This window comes from Pocillopora verrucosa, chromosome 1, assembly GCF_036669915.1.
Source record: "Pocillopora verrucosa isolate sample1 chromosome 1, ASM3666991v2, whole genome shotgun sequence".
NCBI classification, from domain to species: domain Eukaryota; kingdom Metazoa; phylum Cnidaria; class Anthozoa; order Scleractinia; family Pocilloporidae; genus Pocillopora; species Pocillopora verrucosa.
In genome coordinates this window covers 23559435-23581718 of record NC_089312.1, presented here as the reverse complement: position 1 = coordinate 23581718, position 22284 = coordinate 23559435, and the positions used below count along the sequence as shown (strand labels likewise).

The 22284-nt window shown below is 38.6% G+C and overlaps 5 protein-coding genes across 7 annotated transcripts; 3 read left to right on the top strand and 2 right to left on the bottom strand.

Annotated features, from left to right (window-relative positions):
- The first annotated feature begins 5239 nt into the window (after nucleotides 1-5239).
- Nucleotides 5240-6413, top strand: LOC131796851 (melanocortin receptor 5-like). The gene has a single exon (XM_059114458.2). The coding sequence runs from the start codon at nucleotides 5472-5474 to the stop codon at nucleotides 6405-6407; it is 936 nt and encodes a 311-aa protein (XP_058970441.2). The 5' UTR covers nucleotides 5240-5471; the 3' UTR covers nucleotides 6408-6413.
- A 2097-nt stretch (nucleotides 6414-8510) lies between these two features.
- On the top strand, nucleotides 8511-9818 carry LOC131796849 (brain-specific homeobox protein homolog). The gene is made up of 2 exons (XM_059114456.2): nucleotides 8511-8851; nucleotides 9277-9818. The coding sequence occupies exons 1-2, from the start codon at nucleotides 8536-8538 to the stop codon at nucleotides 9540-9542; spliced, it is 582 nt and encodes a 193-aa protein (XP_058970439.2). The 5' UTR covers nucleotides 8511-8535; the 3' UTR covers nucleotides 9543-9818.
- A 9-nt stretch (nucleotides 9819-9827) lies between these two features.
- Nucleotides 9828-10970, bottom strand: LOC131796822 (adenosine receptor A2a-like). Its single transcript, XM_059114426.2, has one exon. The coding sequence runs from the start codon at nucleotides 10964-10966 to the stop codon at nucleotides 10001-10003; it is 966 nt and encodes a 321-aa protein (XP_058970409.2). The 5' UTR covers nucleotides 10967-10970; the 3' UTR covers nucleotides 9828-10000.
- A 62-nt stretch (nucleotides 10971-11032) lies between these two features.
- LOC131796820 (melanocortin receptor 5-like) lies at nucleotides 11033-15945 on the bottom strand. Of its 2 annotated transcripts, XM_059114425.2 has the most exons (3): nucleotides 15808-15945; nucleotides 13248-14351; nucleotides 11033-11156 (listed from the first exon to the last, which is right to left on the bottom strand). In XM_059114425.2, the coding sequence occupies exon 2, from the start codon at nucleotides 14338-14340 to the stop codon at nucleotides 13282-13284; it is 1059 nt and encodes a 352-aa protein (XP_058970408.2). In that variant the 5' UTR covers nucleotides 14341-14351; nucleotides 15808-15945; the 3' UTR covers nucleotides 11033-11156; nucleotides 13248-13281. The 2 variants fall into 2 exon arrangements, with proteins under 2 accessions (XP_058970408.2, XP_058970407.2); XM_059114424.2 differs by lacking the exon at nucleotides 11033-11156 and having other exon boundaries at nucleotides 11593-14351.
- A 126-nt stretch (nucleotides 15946-16071) lies between these two features.
- On the top strand, nucleotides 16072-21139 carry LOC131796798 (adenosine receptor A3-like). 2 transcript variants are annotated; one of them, XM_059114403.2, is made up of 3 exons: nucleotides 16072-16262; nucleotides 17848-17990; nucleotides 19308-21139. In XM_059114403.2, exon 3 carries the CDS (start codon nucleotides 19330-19332, stop codon nucleotides 20410-20412), a length of 1083 nt encoding a protein of 360 aa, XP_058970386.2. In that variant the 5' UTR covers nucleotides 16072-16262; nucleotides 17848-17990; nucleotides 19308-19329; the 3' UTR covers nucleotides 20413-21139. The 2 variants fall into 2 exon arrangements, with proteins under 2 accessions (XP_058970386.2, XP_066018101.1); XM_066162004.1 differs by lacking the exon at nucleotides 16072-16262 and adding an exon at nucleotides 16273-17700.
- The last annotated feature ends 1145 nt before the right edge of the window (nucleotides 21140-22284 follow it).

Genomic DNA, 22284 nt, shown 5'->3' with positions numbered 1-22284 from the left:
ACGATTACATTATTTCGCCTAATATTTTACTCGTAGCCCACTAAAACTCAACCAGAAAACAGGTAGAGGCAATCATGTATTTTTAAATTCTTTCCGCTGTCAATATTGGCGATTCAAGGAGCATGACGTTAACGACGGGCTCGAGAAAAAACGAGGAAAAAGCTTTAATGGAAATAATAAAACAAACAAAAAACGGCACTGATATCGCTTTCAAAATTGAAACTGCATGAAGACGCCTCGCTAGAAACAATTTTATAACTGGCGGGAATGAACAGCTAAAATGGGTTCGGGTAAAATTGTGGGGTTTTGTGAGAATAACAGAGAACAGAAATACTTTTACCATTTCATTAAATGAGGGATCAATCTAAACTTGAAATAATATGCTTTGTTAATAGCCCAGGATTTTATAATTTGATGAAATTGCTCGCTTCCTAAATCCAAGGGTGTGAAGGTTGCTTAAGGTGTCTTAGTCGTGGTGGGCGTAAGTAAAGGTATCAACCTTATCCTCACTTAATCTCTAGTTTCCCGCTAACTGCTGGGCTCACTAAATCCAAGGGCGTGAAGATTGGTTCAGGTATGTTGGTCATAATGGGCGTTCTTAAAGGTATTAGCTTTATCCTCACATAATTTCTAATTTCCCGCTAACTGCAGGACTCATAAGGTGGAGTTGGTCTTCAGAATCTTATGACAGGACCCAGATAGGTTGGAAACAAATGAAACGCTTCCCACCCCCTTCGTGAGTAATATCCAAAAAGTCCAATGTGTTAATTTTTCCTTTATGATCACTTTGTTAAAGGGTGAAGATACTGTGACGTACTCTTCCAAGGTTCCATCGGATCGTCCCTTTAGCCATATCCCCAGCAAGTGGTCTTTCTATCCCATCCCTGACAAAGAAAAAAATGACCTCCAAGCTGTCATTCAATTTAAAATTGCCGTCACGTGTCCAGCTGTGGAAATTAAGTGATTGGTAGAGAACAACTTCAGCATTGTTTTCCGATCCGATTGGTAAAACTCTAAATATAATCGTCAACATAAAACATGTAGAAAGAGAGATTCGCGCTGTCGTTACTTCCTGATAGGTATGCTTATTAGTCTAAGCTCGCGTTGGGAATAAACTTGAATAAATCATTTCTCTTTAAATCTGCTGCAATAATTTGGAACGAAACGTGCTATACTACGCACAGATTTTGTTTTCTCATTCTACATTCTGCATTGCAGGGGGGGGGGGCGGCTTATTTGAGAACTTTTGGGGAAAACTGTCGGAAAAATAACACGAGACTCAAGCTGAATAAACAGGTGAAGGTGTAAACCAATTACTTTTCACGCCATAGAGTGCTTGTTCTCAAAGGAGTTTTGTAAACACCACATATAAACACTACATTTAACGACAGAACCTGTCCATCAATATTTCTGGATTCGAAAGGAGTTAAATGCATAAAATATGTCAATTAACCGCTTGCTATCTGGATCGCATTTGAAATAAGTAGCCAAAACAAATTGGCCAATTGGAAGTTGGGCGTTGGATGTAAATCGAACCTCTACACAAATATACTTATGCACGATGGCTTCAACTCAGAGGAGTTCAGTGAAAAAGAGCTTTAGTTTGCTATAAAGAATGGAGTCCAAAGTAACTGAAAGGAGAAACCGAAGTTATGCAATTTAATTTATGTTTGGGTGCAGGAATCATGCAGCTTCATGCACGTTATCAATTTTTCCCAAATCGTTAGCACTAATGAGAGTTTTTCCCGTTAAGTATCAAAGATCGATTTTGCGACGACTTTCGAAGGATTGCTGTCCCAGATCTCTTGGTTTTTGCTTTAAGTCCCTTGTTTTACCGACCACATATAAAAAAAAAGAAGTTAGGTCGACTATGGGAACAAGAGGGTTGATTGAATCAGGGATGACTTTAGTCGTGCACATTTAACTCTTCAATACCCAAGATCTCATTAGTAATTCTCCTTACTGTCTGCCATATACCTCTTGTGATGTAAGTTTGGAGAATTTGGTATTGGATCAACTAATAATCCCCCTTATTAAAATTTTTCTTTATTCTCATAACTTGTCTGCTTGATATTGTACTGATATTGCGAGGAGAAATTCTGTCTTGGTCACTCATGGGAGTTAAAGGGTTAATTAATAGGACATCATGAGGGAAACGCAAGCATTGTCATGTGATCTTCAGAGAGGACGATCTTTAGAGTGGGCCGGATATTAAAAGTCTGATTCTTTAAATCATGATTCTGATGAGCTATTTTTAGATACCTTCATATACAATCAATTCAGTAAAACTCTTTATTGGATTTCAACCTAAAATAACATGGAAAATTGTCTGTTGGCGTCAAAGCATTGTGCGATAAAATTGTCGCTGCCTTTGACAGGCGTTCTGTCAAGAATAAGTAAATAGTAACGCTTCTGGAAATATATCTAAGCTTTTAACTAATTTCCCGAAAGGGTAGGAAATTGGGACATTTCCACTTTTGTTTATTTTAAATTCTCGATTTCCGCAACGGATTATTTTCAAGCCTCTTTTCCACTTACTGCGAAATATAAAGTTACACACGACATGAAATAAGCCGTTTGCAAACTTAGCAGTTTCTTGTTATGACAGTGTTCTTCGAATAGAGGAATAAACGGCGATAGATCTCGAAAAGGAACTCCTTTCCTGCACCTGATAGGATTCTTAGTACATTGGCTAGGTAGAACGCGCTACGTTAGCAGTTTGTTGAACGTTTCAGTCTGAGTCTGAAGAACTGTTAAAGACAATAAATCTTTTGTTTCAGAAGATGGGCTAAGTTGTGCATGGGGCCTGATGAGGAACCTTTAAAATGAAAGACAGTTCAAAGACAATGACAATGGATTAGGTGAGGAGAAAAAGTGAGTATAGAGGAAAAAACTGGATGTGTTCTACTCGTCGTCGGCCGGAAAAACGGTAAATGAAAGAAAGATTCACAATTGCTCGCATGTATTTGAAGAAAGGTTTCTCAATTGTTACACCCACGACTTGACATACAAAGATGGCATTTTCAGACAATTGCGCAGAGGATGACATTCCGCGTTTCGTCTCATGGACAACTGTTGTCATTAGCAGCTTACTATGCGTCCTTACTGTACCAGTGAACATGCTAACATGCATTGCTATCATTAAGGATCCTTTCAAAGACTTGCGGACGCCATTTAATTATTTTATAATTAACTTAGCTGTTGCTGATTTGGTTATCGGATTTGTAACCTTACCTAGCTTCATCATCTATCACTCCCGGGAGGCCATTGAGGGAAAAAAGTTGAGCTGGATCTGGGTATTTCACTTGACGTATTTCATGTCACTTACAGCCTCGCTTCTGAGCTTGTCGGCGTTGGCTGTGGACCGCTGCCGTACAGTTACGTCAACCTCATGTAGAAGGCTCAAGCCAATACATGGATATCTAACTTCTGCCCTAATATGGTGCCTGTCGTTGATTCTCCCGCTTATTTATCTTTTGATAGAAGTATATTTATTTATATTTGTATTTAGTAACACGTCAGCCATAGTAGTGTTCGCTATTTTGCTTGCCTCGCACAAGTCTACTTCAAAAACAATGCAGAGCCATGTAAAAAACTGGGATACAATAAAACACAGCGACTTCAAGCGGAGAGCCTTAGCGAGAGAGAGGAAGGTCACCAGATCTTTTATGACGATTTTGACTGTTTTCTGTTCCACGGTGTTCCCATCATGCATTGCTGCAAACATCATCAGTTTCTGCACCACGTGCTCCTGTGACATCACGAACACATTGCGTGACGTTTATTTCCTCCTGCCCATGATTATTGCAGCCACGAATCAGTTACTTTACTCAATGAGGATGCGGAATTTCCGCAGAGCGTACGTGTACTTGTTTCAGCATACCGTATTCAGCCAAAAAATGCGGTCACGAAAGGAATGTTACAGGATGGACAAAATTGCAAGAGGAAATAAGGAGACTGATCAATGAGATAATGTTGATGAAGCCAGTAGCATAACAGGGATGTTAAAATTTCAAATTAAGAATATGGTACAGTTACGCACCTATAAAAACTAGAGTTTATAGAATAAAAGAACGATATGTCAATGTAATAAAGACGAAAAATAAGGGAGACTAATGATCGCACGTAGAATGATTTTGAAATATTCTCTGAACTTTGGGCCGGATAATAGTTTGAGTATAGAAACTCTGGATCAATATCAGTATCTGGGCAACTGCCCACCTACCCCTCCCCAAACCCACCATTAACCCTAACTTGTTATCGGGTTAGGGGAGGGGTAGATGGGCAGTTGCCCAGATACTGATATTGATCCAAAACTCCTTTGGCACCTAGGAAATACACTTTGGCGGTGTTAAGAATTGCAAATTAGAGCTTCTTAGGGGTCTTCTTGGTGTAAGGCGAGTAGCTATTCTAAAGTGCATATCATTAAACAAGACATGTCCCCAGTATCGCCACCATAGCAAATCCTGATTGAAAAAGTGTGTTTACTGGCTTTTAAAAAAGAAATCGTTTTTCAGTTTCTTTGGATTGTAAAAGGCTTGATATTCGTAACTAGTTCGAACTTCAGCTATTCAAATGAGTGAAAAATCCATATTTAAACTTCAAACAATTTGATCACAGGTCAGACAGAACAAAAAAAAATTTATTATCGTCTCAGCTCGATCGACATTTTCACTCTCCAGTAATCAAATTCAATAGTGCCTAATGAAATACAATCAACGCTGCCAGAAATATTTATGGCAACAGTCAAATCGTTCACAATACACTGAGAATCTATTTTTGCAAATAACTCTTTGGTTCAAAGTTAGAATTCGTACATTGTTGACAATTTAATGAAACACATTTAAATTCACCCGTAGCCGTCCAATTTCCCTTTGGTTCCGAAATGTAAATATGATTCTAAGGTCACATGCCACCTAGAAGTGACAGAAATTATTTTTTCAAATCTAGCAAGTAAAATTTTTTAGTTTGATTTTGTAAAATATCTTTTAATTCAATTCTAAACCTTCAAATTTTGCCCTCCTTCTTAGAAAAAAAGGAATTAAAAATTAGCTATTCTGAAGCCATGGGGTTATTCCTTCAAAAATTCAATAATAATTCTAGTTTTATTACTTCTATCGGCGGGAGGAATATTGTTTGTTTTTAAGCCTTTGTCAAATGTTTGCTTTATTGTGACATTTTCATTTTCCTCGACATGAAATCAATTCATTTCAATTCAATTCAAAGGCTTATTCAGTGAATATGCACAACCAGACACTGTTAACCCAAGGTGCCTAAAAATTTGCAGAAAATTCTCGGCTCTGGAAGCTTCCATTCTTCTCGTCACCTACACCTGACGTAGAAATGTCATAAACGTCTGCGCACTGTTTGTGAGAACAACTTAGTTTGTATCATATTGGTATAATCATTGCCATTTTGGTCGGCAGATATTGATAGTCTGTCTAAGACAGATACAAATCCAAAGAAGCATCATGTTGTTTGGAAGCAATCTTTGCGAAGATAAGAGGGCGCCATTTGAGTTGTCTGTGACAACTGCAACTATATCGACAATCCTGTGTGTTATAACTGTGCCAGGAAATGTTCTGATTTGCCTGGCGATTGTCAAAGATCCGAACAAAGAACTCCGATCCGCATTCAACTACCTGGTTCTCAATCTTGCTTTGGCCGATCTGATCACTGGTATATGTACAGAACCAGTATTTGTCGTGTTTCATGTCAGAGAAGCTTTAAAATACGACGTAATGAGCCACGTAGAGGTCGTTCATGTAACTTACTTCATCAATTGCACTGCCTCTATGCTTAGCATAGCAGCTCTGGCCTCTGAGCGTTACCTCACAGTTACTTCCACCTATAGGCGAAGTTGTTCTCGATCAAGAACAGTAGCAATCTCCATCGGCATCTGGATTTTCTCTGTTTCTGTTTCATTCATTTATTTCGCAATAGGTTTTTACACTTTTGTCTTTGTGTTTGCTAACACTACTGTAGTGGCCACTTTGCTGATTATCACTTTTGCATACATTAGAATCTACCAAAGTCTTCACGCCCATGTTGATAATGTTGAAGCCACCCGCAGTGATCGAATGATGGAACAGAGAGTCAAATATGAGAAGAAAGCTACAAGATCATTCCTGTTAGTCCTCTTCGTGTTCGTTTGCTGTAATGTATCTTCTTGTGTCATCATCTACATCATTCTACTTTGCGACGTGTGCAGTTGTGACGTCATTCATTGGTTACGCGACTTTCAGTTTCTAATGGCCCTTGTTAACTGTTCAGCTAACCAGTTCTTGTATGCATGGCGCATGCCCACTTTCAAAAGAGCTTTTAAAGTGCTTTTGAGATTCAAGGAAAGGCGTGTCGAGTGTAATGAGCTGTCCTTGAGGACTGACACGACACAAAGTGGTCAGTAGTGCTACAGGGTAATTTAGTATTGTCAAATGAGTTGATAACGTAAATCGGCCTCTGCAAAGAGTTTAAAAGCTGACGTTTCGTGCGTTAGCCCTTCGTCAGAACGAACGACGAAGGGCTAACGCTCGAAAGGAGTCAGTAACAGCGACTGGTAAACATCTTGATGTTTTGCTTCAATGGATAAAGTCTGCAATGTCAGCCGTCTTTGAGTGTTTATGCTCTAATAGATCGTGCGTTGATGTGAGCAAGATAAAATGCACCAGTAATAGAACAACCCCTACATTTTCTTAGCAAAGCAATTGGGGATTAGAATGAAAAAAGCCTCGTTTAAAGCTGCGATGGCAGTGCATATCGTGCATTATATCCAGACAGCTTTGTCACTCGAAGTTCGCCGTAAACGGGCTGGGAAAGGGGAGAGAAGGGTGCGTTTACTCAAAGACTTTTAAAAAGTTAAAGATATCTCATGTAATGCTTGTGATGAATTCAGTATCATTTACTATTTTGCGCGACATTTAATTTACCGGGCATTGTTGTATCAAATTGTAGATTCCGGCATACGATCTAAAGAATTCTTCATGAATAAATACACAGGTCCATCGTGTGAGGAGAGAAATAACATGAAAGAGAATACTTTGATATTATTTTCAAGATCTCAAGGCTTGCATTTGCCATAAGTACGTAACTCTAAATCGCAACGGATAGCTTTGGTGGGAAACCCTGAAGCTTCTAAGTTACAGCCAATACTTGTTGGGGACTAGAAGTTTTTATATAAGTCCAGACAACACTCGATTATTTTAGAACAGATGTGAAAAGCTAGCAAAAGATATCTCAAGATAAGACAATGTCATAAAAATTAACTATCTACTGAAAAAAAGGTAGCATTTTAATGAGATGAAATGAGATACTTTAACTGAAGAAACAAAAAAGTTATGAAAAAGGGAAAAACCAACAACGACCGGATTGCTGTTACATATCACGATATCAATACAAACCAATAACGATTTATGAACTTTCCATTTCGTCGATATCTCCTTTAACAAGTCTTAATATTTCATGTTTGGGCAAGAAACACCTTTCTTTTGATCGATCGATAGGACACCTCCAATAACGGCCCACTTATGTAAAAAAGCACAAGTAAGTTATTTTCGAATTGACGCCTGCGGTCACTAAAGTAGCCGAGTAATCAATTCAAAATTTATTTCAAAAACCTCACGAGGGGGTTGAGATATAATAGGAATCACCGCATCTGGCATCATAATACTCATAGTTTGCGCGATCAAATGAAAAATTATGATAGAAGAGATAACTTTGGTTTAAGTCAGTTCACTACTAAAAAGACAAAAATAAAACAACGAAAACAAACAAAAAAAATTATGCATCTTTGGTAACTTCAACACTATAAATCTAAATGACAGGCAGAGAAAGCACTTGAATGTGACCTGTATAAGCCCCCTGCCGTCGTCGTAAAGACAAAAGAAGCTTAAGTTTCGACAGAATGCAAATTGTTATTCAATCAATTGCTTTCGTGCAACTCGCGTAATTTCATATGAAGAGACACCAAAATACGAAATAACTGATAAACAAGCACGTAGGTTCGAATACTCACAATTTATAAACTCGTTCTTCAACACTATTTTTTTCGCGGTAGCAAAACCTTAGTGACAGAGTCGGTTTCATAATATAAAGCTTATTGAGACCAAAAGAGCCCCACTAACTAAGGGCGTTTAAGAGAGCGTCTATTATCGGTAATTTTAGGCTATTATTATCCATATTCCGTTCTAATTACCTACCTGGCAGGATAGGCAATAATATTCACCATTTGAACAACTAATCGGTTACAAAAGTCCTGGGATGTTTACAGCTGTTCGTACACTTAACAATAGATCCTCCATGAAGCAATTTTATATTACGTGAAATAAAGCGTATGGGAAAGTCACGTTATTTACGAAATCCTTCCTTGCTTTTAAAAGTTAATACTTGTTCCGCTGAAACCATGGCGTGATAGTACATATAATTTTCCTATGAGAGGCAACAAATGTCGTCTAGAAAGCAATTAAAGGCCAATGCAGTGGAAAGTAATTCATTTTCATTTTGTATCCCGTCCTCAAAACATTAAAAAGTACGGCAAAGATGCTCTCCTCTTTTCCAGCGGCATTGAATTCAACTTCGGCTATTTCGAATCCTTCTTCAACACAAGCCCCCGCTGCCGATTACTTACACTTCAACGATCAGGAAAGAAGTTGCCAGTTCTCCAGCTCGTTTTCCATCCGCGCCATTTTGTCTTCTTCGCCCACCTCTCCATCAATGCAGTCACTTCCTTCTTCCATTTCTTATCGCCAGTTGCTGCTCGCGGGGGATTCTGGCCCCTTTGATTATTCGGCTCAATTTCCTCACTATCATTGCTGTCATAACGGAGCATGCGCTGTCAATTGGCAATCAGACATGGGTAGGTGTGACCAGATTCTTCAGTTTCTATCTACACTCTTTTTATACCTATTTACACCTTTTGCCATTCTGCCTCCTGCCTACCTAGTTATTGAAGGAAATTAAGGGTGGTGTGTTTTTGGGGTAGAAAAGTTTGTTGTTTTTTCAATTTCTATTTTACCCAAACTTCTTGGAAATTTTCCATATTTACTTTAACCGAATTCTTCAGTCGTATCATTATGTCTCACGGGTAACTGAAGAAAAAAAGCAAACTTAGTTTTATTTGCCTAGACATTTACTCTCGACAACGGAAGCACTGCGATAAAGGTCTAAATAACTTCATTGCAGAAAAAGTAGCTTAAGTTTCAATGGGCAGAAAACGAAAATAATCAAGCGAAGCCGCAGTTATTGTGATTGAAACTTGACCAAACAGTTGCTGTCTTGTAGAATCAACCATCAAACGAGGTGATGACAAGAAAGATAAGCGAAAACCCAACAAGAGATCCCGAACGATTTTCACGCCTGCGCAGCTGGAGCGATTGGAGAACACTTTCTCTAGGCAGCAGTACGTGGCAGGAGAAGAACGCCGTAATCTTGCTACTGCGCTTCAGCTGACCGAGACTCACGTCAAAGTTTGGTTCCAAAACAGGAGGATCAGGTTTAGAAGACAGGCCAACCAACAGTCAGACGTAGCAGAAACTACAAAGGACTAACGACTAAAAAACTTTACTGATCGCACCTATACTAGTGGAAGTAGTTCACCAGTCAAACTTTTAGTATATGTTTTTCATTTACAGTTTAAATGTTTCATTGTCTCTTTTGCGAGTACTAAACTCAATCCAAAAATGGCTCAGTTAAACTAGAACTCTTAGCACAGAAATACTCTCTTGGGGATTCAGAGAACGTATCTGGTTTGTATCATATGACTAAAAAATGGCGCGAGCTCCAAAAATCCGGTAGCCTGACGAGCCATCACGACTAAATCAGAATTTGGGACGATTTTCTTGAAAGGGGGGGAGTGGGGGGAGGGGCGTGGGAGTGAAGGTGAGCCCTTTTTTGATCTCCCATAAGCATTAAGAAATTTTATGAAAGTTACATAAGTTGTATATAGAATAATGGTTACGAGTCAACGAAACCGGCTGGTTAGCACAAAAGTAGCTTTCAGCAACGCTCACTTTTTCATTTGTTCGTGCGATTGCGACCAGGTGGCATTGGAAGGTAGTTGTGACACGGTCGATCTTCTCTCTTGTTCTTCCCAACAAACGAAGAGGGGATGAATTCTTCTAAAAGCTCGGCGGAAACTTTTCATCCTCCACGCATACAAAAACTGGTTACACGAAGAGTTGATAAGAACTGACAAGTACTGTAGGTCTCTAAACCAGTGTATAACGTCACAGCTGCACGTGCTGCATAAATTAATGACGTATATCATGACACACGACGGAAAGCTGCATACAAAAAAACCAACCAAAATAAAAAGGAAACTTCTTGTTGCTTTCTTTTCTCTGTGGAGCCCTTGACGGCGCGCCTCCATTCCAAGAACCGATCGCATTTTTTTCTCGTGAGCGTTTAGACTCTTTACAATACGTGCAAAATAAAAAACTAAAAGAATCAGAGTTAGAATTATTGTGGTATTGGCAAAAACGAACGCCAGCGTATAAAACCCAGTCCCGAAATAAAGAAAAGGTAAACCGCATGAGAAAATCCATATTGCGATGGAAACTGTAATAGCGCTCGAAGAGGACAGTTTTCTAATGGTAGTAGAAGTCAAGGCGAGGTAACGATCTGTTGCTAACGCAGCTATGCTTAACACTGAGGCGGTAGAAGTCATAAAATATGACATATAAACCAACCAACGAAGGCCAAGAACTTCGTATTTCATTGCTTCAGAGGTGTGATACCAAACAAATACAGGCTCTGTCACAACTCCAATAAAAGAATCCGCAATGGCCAAGTTCAGAATCAGATAATTGAACGAAGATTTCAGCTCGTTGTTCGGATCCTTGATGATCGCCCAACAGATGAGCAAGTTACCTGGAGCCGTGATTACACATAATATGGCCGACACGCAAGCTGTAGTGACTGACGTTGCAAACGGGGCCCATTCATCATCGCAGAGATTAGTACCAAAGTTCATCGCAAAATAACAAGAAATGTATCATCAAAATCCATTCGAGAGCGTCTTCTCTCACCTGTGAGTATGGAACTTGACACTCGTTGGAAATGTAGGAATGAGTTTCTTTATTAAATCTTCTTACCCATTCAATCTGTTACTGCAAATGAAGTTCCTTTTATTGGTTGGTTCACGACAGTGGCAATTGTGATTTCTCAAAAAAAAGAAAAGAAATTAAAAGGTGAAACTAGATGAAAAGATATTTATTGAAAGCATTGACATCTCTCTGTTGGAAAGTAATTTAGAAACCCTCTGTCATTGTTGACATTTACCAACTTAATTTTGTGATGAAATAAACCCATACCTTAAAACCAAATTTTCTTATGGTATTTGAGCTTCACTTGAGTAGTTTTTTTCTTTCCTGTCATCCTTTCATGTTCGATTTATACGTGACTGAATTGTGACAAAATTCCACTTGGCGCTGTAGGATACCTTGGGGCAGATGTTTTAAATCGCCTCGGCAATATTTCTTTTATGTATTCTGTTAATAAGTAAACTGACATTTTCCGGTTGAATTTGAATTAATTAACAAATCAGCCTGAACTGAAATTGGCGAATGATAATGTTTTAGATCGATCGCCACAAAGTTTTAGTACATCAAAAAGTGTGGTGTTGCCCGTTGTGAAATAAGTGGGCTGTTATAAGCCTGAAAAATTTTATAAGTACGTGATGAATTGTGATATCGGGAAATCGATGTAACAAATCAGCTTCATTGCGTTTAAGGTAAATATTGTCGAGCTATTTGTGGGTAACCCGAGAAATTACGGCGATTCACTTATGTAGTTTCACTCATTTATATTTGATAGTTAATACGGATAAACATCTTAAAAGCACACGTTTCGAGCTACCAAAATTGCCTGTTATATATTTTTATTATTCATTCCTTGTGCCAATAGAATGAACCTCGTTTACACTATAAAAGAGGGTGTTAGTTTCATTTTGCCTTGCAAATGAAATTCCGCTATAAGTGAGAAAAAGATTAAATAGAAAGGCTAAGCCAAGTCCTAGAAACAGATTTTAAGCTTTCATCAAAATTTATCTCATGCAGGGAGATTATAGTTTTGTTTTGCAACCGTGATTCGTTAAATCTTATTTCCACAACTGCGAACTCGATAACCAAGCGATTGAAAATTCTTCGAAAATTCTCCTCAATTTCCGCAAACAATTTCGGTTTCTTTTTCAAATTTTGACTTTTCCCTATCTTGCTGAAAAGAATAATTTGTTGGATGCGCTAGATTCATACTCATCCGATTTCGCCGGGTAGCACTCCTTTAATATTATTTCAAAGGGGGAATCACAAACGAAAAATAGGGTAAAGTATAAACTAAATATTACAGTTGCAGCGCACAATAGGGTAAAGTATAAACTAAATATTACAGTTGCAGCGCACAAATCAGCACGAAATATTCCCCGAAGCCCGAAGGTTTGTCAGCAATCATGAAAAATGATCCATACACAAGCAGAAAACCCCTAGAAAAGCCTTACGAAAATATGCTGAGGAATTTTAAAATAAAACGAGCTTCAACAATCAACATTATCTTGATTAGTTGTAAGGAGCCTAAGCTGACAAGTGTTTCCTCGCCCCAATCTCTTGAGCGGTAAAAATGTCAGCTGAAATGAGATTTTATCACATAACATTTTACTACAAGCTCATGAACCCAAACGTTAATTTCATTGTGATGCAAAACTCATGAAACAGCCATGTTTACAGAGACACAAAGGTGCAGATGGAACTATGGAATTGTGTGCAATGTTTATTTTCGTCACCAGACATCTTGTTATGAAGGTCAATATTTGATCACTATGATGGGTCGAATGGTTGAACTAGCAATGATGAGACAGTTACTACGCGATAGCTTCATTTGGCGTAAAAGCATGCTCAGGTATCAGCCCGCAGACATTGCCTTCTCTGAGAGGCGGACCGTTTTTTCAAGGAAAAGCTTCAAGGAAAGACAATGTCCAGGGACAAAAATACGAGCATATTTTGAAGCCAAATAGAAGTTGCGGGTTCTTATTATCCTTCGATTTTTTTTCCCGGCGCGCGGTGCGAAACTATTACGAACAGTTCACCGTCACTTCTTAGAGCGACTCGATGAAAAGAAAAAAAGAATTGTCTCTTTTTCTGCGTTTAAACCAGTCGCGCGCCAGAGAAAATATTCTGGATAGGCCTAAAAGGTTGCTATACCAACGAAGGAAGATGTACTCTATTTCTTCAGCACTCCATCATAAACTTGCAATCAGTTACCTTCTAAGAAAGCCTTGCCTACTTCGCTTTGTCTTTAATTTCTTTTTTCTGAAGACTGAAAGGAGAATTGGTTTGTCTGACCCATTTCTTCTATAGGCATCAGGGAAAGTTTCGTGGGGTCCAGAGGAATCAGTTCTATTACATCAGCTGAATTAGAATCAGCGGCAATTATGCCATTGTTGTTGCCGGCAAGCTCAGCGTTCACCTGGTATGAAACTGTTTTGCAAAACACGGCAGAGATGGCTTTGCGGAAGTTCCGTGCTCTCCAGGCGTATAAGAACTGATTTAACGAACAGTTCAGCAGCAGGAAAATGAATTGCAAGTCTCTCATCCAATGAACGAGCGTGCAGTCACATTCATCACAGAAGATGATGATGTAAATCATTACAAATGATGGCAGTAGACACATGAGGAATATACCGAGAATGATGTAAAAGGCTCTCGTCAGTTTTTTCTCTAACGACATCGCGGTCAGTTTGATCTGTGTTTGTTTGAACCAATGCCAGCGAGAGATCTGATCTTTCAGTCTCTGATGGATACGGATATATGAAAACGTTAATATGCTGATTATTATGATGAGAGAAGCGTTTGTAAACATGAACGCAAACAGGTAAAATCCGGTGACGAAATACAAACATGGCAGCGAAAAAGATATCACCCATATCAGCACAGATATCAGGGTGATTTGAGTGGTGGATAACAGCCTTCTGTGGTGTGACATCACTGTGAGATATCTGTCCAGAGTTAGCGCTGCCAGGCTTAACAGCGACGCAGCGTATGATATAAAAAACGTCAGGTGAATAACCCAAATATTCTCCATGACCGGATACTTCATGGCCTCTCTGATGTGGAAGCAAATAAACATTGGTTCGGTCAAAACTCCCACTACAAGGTCACTAATGGCCAATTGAAATACAAAAAAGTTAAACGACGTCCTCAGTTCTTTGTAAGGATCCTTGAAGATTGCTAAGCAAACCAACACATTTCCCGGCACCGTGATTAAACATAGCACCAGTGATACAGAGGCCGTGAACATCGACAAGGAGTAAGGTGGCCGAGTATCCTCGCATAAATTCTTGATAAAAGGCATCATTCCGATTCAACCTGTAACAAAAGTGAAGTTACCTTCATCTTTCAGTGGTATAAATTCTCTAGCGCTCCATCGCAAATGTTGCAATCTCATTGGTTACACTACTTGCTATTCCGTTATGTATTGCGGGTAAAGAAAGTAGCCAACGGTGTGAGATGGTAAACAAATTGAAATTAAAACATGAACCTGTCTTGTTATCAAGTTTTGAACGACTAGTTGGTTCATAATAAAAGCATTTGATTACTCAATCTCGATTTTTTTGCGAAATCGTTTTATTATGTCATTGGGCAAACAGGTATCACAAGACCGACACGTTAGGCACGTGACACTTTTGGTCTCGTCCACACTATTCGATTGCGCTCACTTCCTTTTGAGAATCTTGAAGAATCAACAATCCTGTTGTCTTGCTGATAACTTGCCCTGTTGTAAGCAAAATCTTGTAATAGGTATTCCTCCCCTAAGTTTAGGGTTAAGTAACATAAAGTTGTTTAACTGTTGAAACAATTTTCAATGACCATGAAAAAATAGGATGTGATTGGATAGGAAAAAGTTGCAGAATAACAAATAAACTTTGAGAAGTGCATGCGAGGGGATAGGACAAGCGAAATCCGAGGCTTAAAGAACTCGGAAGTACCCCCCGAAAAAATCAGTTTGGGCCGCCAACTTACAGCAAACCAAAACGCTCCAGTTGTTTATAAGTATTGTTTGCTGTGTCTTGGAAACCTTTTTGGTCTAGAAGGTATGATCCAGCCCTTTTGATAACATGATTACATATTTCGAGCAACGCACCTGGTAATTTAACTTATCTGCCCACTGTCGTTAAGGTTAGAACAGAAAAATGTTGTAAGGAGAACAGTGAGGGAGGAAACTTGTGCCTTGAGTTGACTTTTTTTTTGCAGATTTACCTCTTCTATCGTTGTCTTATGACATTTTCATAGTGAGCGACGATAGACATTCACTGTCAATTTTTTAAATCTTACCAGATAGGTTTACACTTCTAAGAAGCGTTGATTTAAAGGAATTCTGTACTAATTATTTTTCAAAGGTTTTTTTTTTCCGTAGCTCTAAATTCCGAAAGCAAGAACATCTCTTTATAAAGCTACAACTAATTCGTCTTCTATTCGTCTTTCTGAACTTAAAAGTGTAGTAATAACAAACTACACTGGCTATAAATCCTTAAACTGTCACGCATACATCACTTCTAACAAACGTTGGCGTGACGGAGGACTTCTGGAAGGCAGGGATGATGATATGCGCCTGGGTTGTCGAGAGTTAGTTTTTCGTAAATTTATCAAGATGGCATCTAATTCGCGGACGAAAGATTTCTCAACGTGAGATCAAGCCGAACGATGCTATCTTTTGGCAAAATTCCTGCAAATTGCCTTACTTGCAAGGATATGCATGCACACAGACCGACTACTCAAAGCTGAAACGACTTACGTAATAAAAATCATCGTAAATTTTACTCACCATTGGAGCTAGTACAGGGTTACTCTGGTTATTCTCCCATTAGGAATTACCTCTACAAGGCTGTATCGGCTAAGTGGCTTTGAACAGTTACTTTTTCTTGTCATTTCATCGGTTTGAGATTCATAGCCGCCGTCTCAAAGTGTTTTCCTAAGTGGTTTAGAATTTGATCATCCCTCTTTAGGATATTAGGTGTCACGGAAAAATCTGGGTAATTTCTAAACTTCCAAGAGGCTCGGCTTGACAAAAGATTCCATCTGAGATCTCTGTCAGGTACCTGCCAGACAGACAGAAAACTAAACAAACTAGAGTTGCTATATATGGTGTCTAAAAGCGCTGCAGACGGACAACTGAGGGAAGGGAATACAAATTTGACTGGGCAAGTAATTGTTTGTTACATAACTCAGTCAAACCGCTGTTTATTCCAGCGAGAGAACAAACGTAGAAGCGCCTGTGAGGTAAACATTGTCTAGCGGCGTTGGTGTGCAATGCGCTTGGCGTTTGCGTCGCGCTTCATTTCTTTACAGAAGTTTCTTATCACGGCTTTAACGCAACATGCGATTCGAAAATGCTTACATTCACTTGATTTTTGTTTTTGGAAAAGTGACTATTAATCATTCTTTGGCGCGTGATTTTCAGCATTGTTGATCCTAAGGGCAACCCTGAGGAAAGGTCCGAGAAAGGTCAATTTTTTTTCGAACGGTCTACTTTAGAGAAAAACAAAGCAAAGAAGAAAAAAGCCTAAGCCAAAGATTTCCAGTAGATTTTAAGCGAAAGTTCTTTAAATCACTTTACATCTCCGCAGACTGAAGTTAATGTTGAGTTGGTACAACCTCCTCAACAAAAAATGAATTGTGATAGATAAATTTGCTGAGGATAATTAGCCTTATGAAAAGTGTTTTCAACATTTGTCAACTCATCATTCATGACTCTTCGATAATGAAATTTTTAGATTTCCCAATCATTATTAGACACATTTTTCTATGACGCAACAAGTCCGACCGACTACAGGAACACTTAAGTGTCCTTAGTGTTGTTGTAGTTATAAGTGTCTAAATTTACACAACTGCGAAAAAGATACGTTTATATGTTCTGTGATCCTCATAGCAAATTCAGTCAAAATTTAAAAACAGGAAAAAGCTCTTACAGCAGAGTCTCATGAACTTTTCGATAGTTAAAGATGACTCTGACTAAAAATCCAATTCTTTTTTAACTTCGAGGAGTGAGGAATCGCTTATTAATCACACAATTATCAACTTACTCCTTTGTTTTTTCGTGGGTTCTCTCCTTGATACGAATCTGGCTTCACACCTCTGCGTCTTTTAGGAGGAATCCTAACCTTATGTAAGGCTCGTGTTTTCATTCAGGTTTTCTCGCCATACACATTGCTATATTTAGCTTAGCTTATCAAGTTTCCTTGTTAATTTCTATTGTAGTATGGAGAATAAATAAATAAAAAAGAAACTAAAAATGTATAGAAAACACCGCAATCAATGAACTTGTTTTCGACAGATGAAAGTTAACTTAGAAGCGTTTCTAACAGGCTCTAATGCTGGCATGTTTACTTTCTTTGTCAGAAGTACGATTAAAAGTTGTTGAAAAATAATTGGGCGTTGTCTGATAGCATTTGCAAGGAAAGAAAGTCAGGAAACGTCCAAGTGTGGAAGCATCAATAACGAATACAGTCTTGTTTTGTTGTTGATGCTATGTTTTGTCTTTTTGAGCCACAGAGTTTGTAGACGTAAAATGAAAATCCAATCTTCAGAAAAAGGAAATGAAAGTATCACGGAGAAGAACAATTTGTGAACCTATCCCATAGATGTGATAATACTGGAAAATGATTTCAATTTGGTTATCACTGATGAAGAACGGATTTTCTATTATTATTATTTCACGGTATGCATGACTGGTCGATCACTTAGAAGTGTTTATATTACTGAACTCAGCGTCGTCATTATCATTTCACGCATGATCTTATCTTGATCCCCTTTAGACGATGTTTTGTTTTAACTAACAAGTCAAAATATCATCTTATTGTCTCAGAAAACAAACACTTCATATCCCACTGGAATAGGACCAGATGTGGACAACTTCACATTCACATGAAGCAAGTCCATCTTCAAAGATTTTCAGTTGCACTGTTGCATAAATTCAGTAGAAAAAGCCGGTTTGAACTATACGTAAAGGTAAGAGCTAAGATTGCCCAGTAGCTGCCTTTTCTTTGTTAGAACTTGTAATTTTGATCTAGAAGGCTTGTTTACAACACGATTTCCAATTAGATTACTGATGAACACAATGGGGGAGCTGTGACGGTTACTATGTTTATAAGCGTACGTGACTCTATTCCTTACCTACTTGCGTTCCCAAAAATTTTTGTTTTGCAATTTTAATTATTGTTATCCAACAAAGGCGACATATGGTATGAAATTCTTTAAGGCTCGCCAGTCAGTTATTTCTGTTTGGTCTATTCTCTACCAAAGTTTCAGTTCAGTTGAAAAATATATGCCATGAATTTGCCTATGTGTCGGGAACACAAACAAATATTTAGTATGCTTAAACAGATTAGAACACTGACAAAACTTATCGGTTGGTCGCTTATCTATGAACTATCTGTGCGACACTTGCCAAATGATGGGAAAATGATTAAAATATGATTAAAGGGGGTAAGTTTCTAAAAAAACTGTGGTGCTGCGTCTTTTAGGGTTTCTACAAGATAACTTGGTTTTATATCAACTGAGTTTATAGGGTGAGTTGGCTACCTTAGAGAGGATCTAAGGCTTACCTTTCCAGAGATTAGCCCTCCATCACGGCGAGTCTGATTCGCTCTGACGAAGGACTAATGCTCGAAATATCTGCTCTATAACCCGCCTGCAGTAGCCAATTCACTTTATCAATTCAGTTGATAAAACCAAATTAGTGCCTTCTTTGAGCCAGTGTTTACATTAAAAGGAAAAAAAATGGAAGACAGTATACAGCCAACCTTTTTCCCACGCGAAGGAATACTTTCTTAGCAAACCCTGTACTGGTTCTCCTTGGGTCTTTGAAAATAGATTCGTTGGTGATCAATATTGTTTAGTATTTAGAAATCATAAAATCAACAAATGTAATTACTTGAACCTATTTGCTGGCTTTGACCTCTTGAACCTCACAATATAGATACTCCTGAATAGGTCTCTTGAATAAGCTTGCATATTTTGTTTTTCCAATGTGCTGTGAGTTAGGTCATGTGATAATACTCAAGAGAGCAGTTTCTTTCAAATTTCGTACTATTCACCTTCTTATGTATGTATGATTCATGAAAGACCTTCATTGGGAAAACGAAAGATGCAAGCCCAAGAGGTTTCAGAAAATTAAGAATGATGACCTTCATTCAACCACTGTTTTTTTTTATTAATTTGTCGTTGGGATCAAGTGCTTGAGAATAATATGGTCAACAATATGATTTATTTATGATACCCTATTTTCATATAAAATGTCAAACTAATGCTGTATTTTTATTGAAGGTAGAAGAACAAGAGACATTTCATGATGGTTTTCATGATGAATTTATGTGACGACGTGCACGCACCATTTGCTACATCAGTGACGACTGCATGTCTCTCCTTACTGCTTTGTTGTATTACAGTTCCAGGAAACATTCTGATCTGCATTGCCATTTTGAAAGATCCTTATCAGGAATTATCTAACTCATTCAACTATTTTGTCCTCCAACTGGCATTTAGTGACGTCATTGTCGGGATTTTCACCGAACCAGCATTCGTCGTTTGGCATATTCGGGAAGCCCTTGGCCACGGTGTCTCAGGAACGATATGGATTGTTCACTTAACGTTTTTCATCTCTTGTACAGCTTCACTTCTTAGTCTGACTGCTCTAACTCTTGACAGACATTTAACAATCGTGACTATCAGAAGGAAATTTTCCACTCGTTCAGTGGTTCTTATCTGTGCGTTAATATGGTTTTTATCTCTGACGATACCTCTCGTTTATTTCGCTACTGGGTTTTACTTGTTTGCGTTTATATTCGCAAATACCGCAGTTATCACCACATTTGTGATTGTCACATTTTCTTACTGTCAGATTCATTACAAGCTAAGAGTTCAGGTGTCTCGTTGGCGTTCATTTTGTCAAGACCGCATCGTGTCAAAAGCCATGGCCATGGAAAAACAACTTACGCGGTCATTTAGCTTGATTTTAATGTGTTTCATTTTGTGTTTAATACCATCGTGTGTCATGATATACATGATAAACCTTTGCAATGATTGTGACTGTATACTTATCCACTGGCTTCGGGATTTACAGTTCCTTCTGACATTAGTCAACTGCTCGATGAATCAGTTTCTTTATGCTTGGAGGATGCCCAACTTTCGAAAGGCAGTAGCTGCTATCGTTTGTGGTAGGTCAAGTGCACCTCAAAGTGACATACATTCAACGCCTCTTACACCAACACTATCGAGCAATCGGAGTAGCAGAAATGAAACGCTGACAGAGGAGTTTACGTCATCAGTAAGGTACAAGAACACTTCGTATACTAGAGACGATATCGATGATGCAGCCAATGGAAACCTTGTGGAACAGCTTGAAAATTATAGGTGCATAACCTATGTATAGAACTACTCAGTTTTTCTCTTAAATTGACAATGATAACCTTATTAAGGGACCGATCATGATTTGTTACCAATATCATCACATGAAACTCTGTGATATTTTAATGATCACCCTTCTTTGGCAGTTAATTAGCATTCAATTTTCTATATTCCCCCTATGAAGAAACGGAACACGAATCTCAGAACTGAACCTTGCGAACCTTCAGAACTCAACACTGCGAACATTATATTACTTTTTAATTAGAACCGAGCATAAAACCGAATACTGCTTATCTTATCAAAGGGCGTGTTTATTTACACACGCATAGCTTTCATATACCAGAATTGAGTTAAAGCCTTCGAGAGAAGTTGTTTTCCTCGAGAACGGATAGTTTCTTTTTGACGAGTTAAAATCTTGGAATCTTATAAATCTAATTATCGGAGGATATAGCAAATAAAAACCCCAACACCCCTATTTATACTCTGCTGGCGACGACTTATACCCCCTCCGCTCCCCCTGAAAACCATGTTATTTGCCCCCCCCCCCCCCCCAGGGAAAAAACCCTTTCCCTCCTCTTACGTGATAAATAACGAGTGGTTCTTAATCTCTTTACTAGCTCTATAATATATACGTACACGATGTGATCAGCTAAACAATTTCTCACCATTTAAAATTCTAATTTACTTTCAGCCCTTTAAAAATTAGATCTAATAGATTGTTATAATTGATAGAAGTCTATTTATTTGAATGAAAATATAGTGTGACTATCATCTTATTTGCGTGCAAAAATATTGACTGTGGGTGGTATACAATAAGTATGGCCATTATGGTATGGCTGCAAAACTACCGCCGACCTTAACCAAAAGAAAGTAACCCGCTCATTTTTCTATCGCCCTGACCAAAGATGGTTCAGATGTCGGACAACACCGGCTAAATCACGCTTTTGTACCGTTCAAATGACCACCATTTAATAGAATCCATTAGTGTCTTGTCTAACCTTGTTATTAGTACAGACGCGAACACAAAGACTCATTAAAATTACCTAAGTTGATCGCTGTCGCTTAAAAAATCTCCGTAAGGTTCTTTAAAATATCCCGCTGTCGCTGTGCAGAGGAAGGTGTACAGGGGAAGGTTCAAGAGGGTCAGGAACCTCCCAGTCCCCCTCCCCCTTGTCCCTTATATCATACCTGTGAGGTTCTTTTATTGCCACAAGTTCTTGCAACGACAAGAATACCACTTATACTACGCAAACGACTTTTGCGGGAATGAAACATGCGCCAGTGAGAAACGGACTTAGCTAAACGTCAGGTGCTTGTTTATATAAGCTAGAGCTCGTCCCTGCTTTATGTAAAGGGCAAACATGATGATGTGCAATGCTTGACTGTCATCGATGATGAAGGGCGTCAACGTTTTGTTTGGATTTTTTCAACAACTGGGATCAATATCAGTATCTGGGCAACTTCCCACCTACCCCTCCCCTAACTCAACAACAATCGATTGATAACAAGTTAGGGTTAATGTTGGGTTAGGGGAGGGGTAGGTGGGCAGTTGCCCAGATACTGATATTGATCCAACAACTGTTTAAATTTGCTATTTCTATGACCAAGTTACCGCAATCAGGTGAATTTTGAATGAATGCCATTACATTTAAGATATGAAGTTTCCATACGTTTTGGGTTTGGCCTTTAAACGGTGGAGAGTTCCTAAGTCCCCCTCGGGAAAAACCTTACGGCTACTCTGCTCATACCCCTCCTTATATGGAATAACGCAATGACGTTTTACACTAAGTTAGGTAGGTACGTAAAAGAGAAATGACGGTTTATAATGGTAAGTGAACTAAGTGGAGTGCAATTTGGTCTGAAATCATTAGATTGATTTCAAAAGTAAATGAGTGTG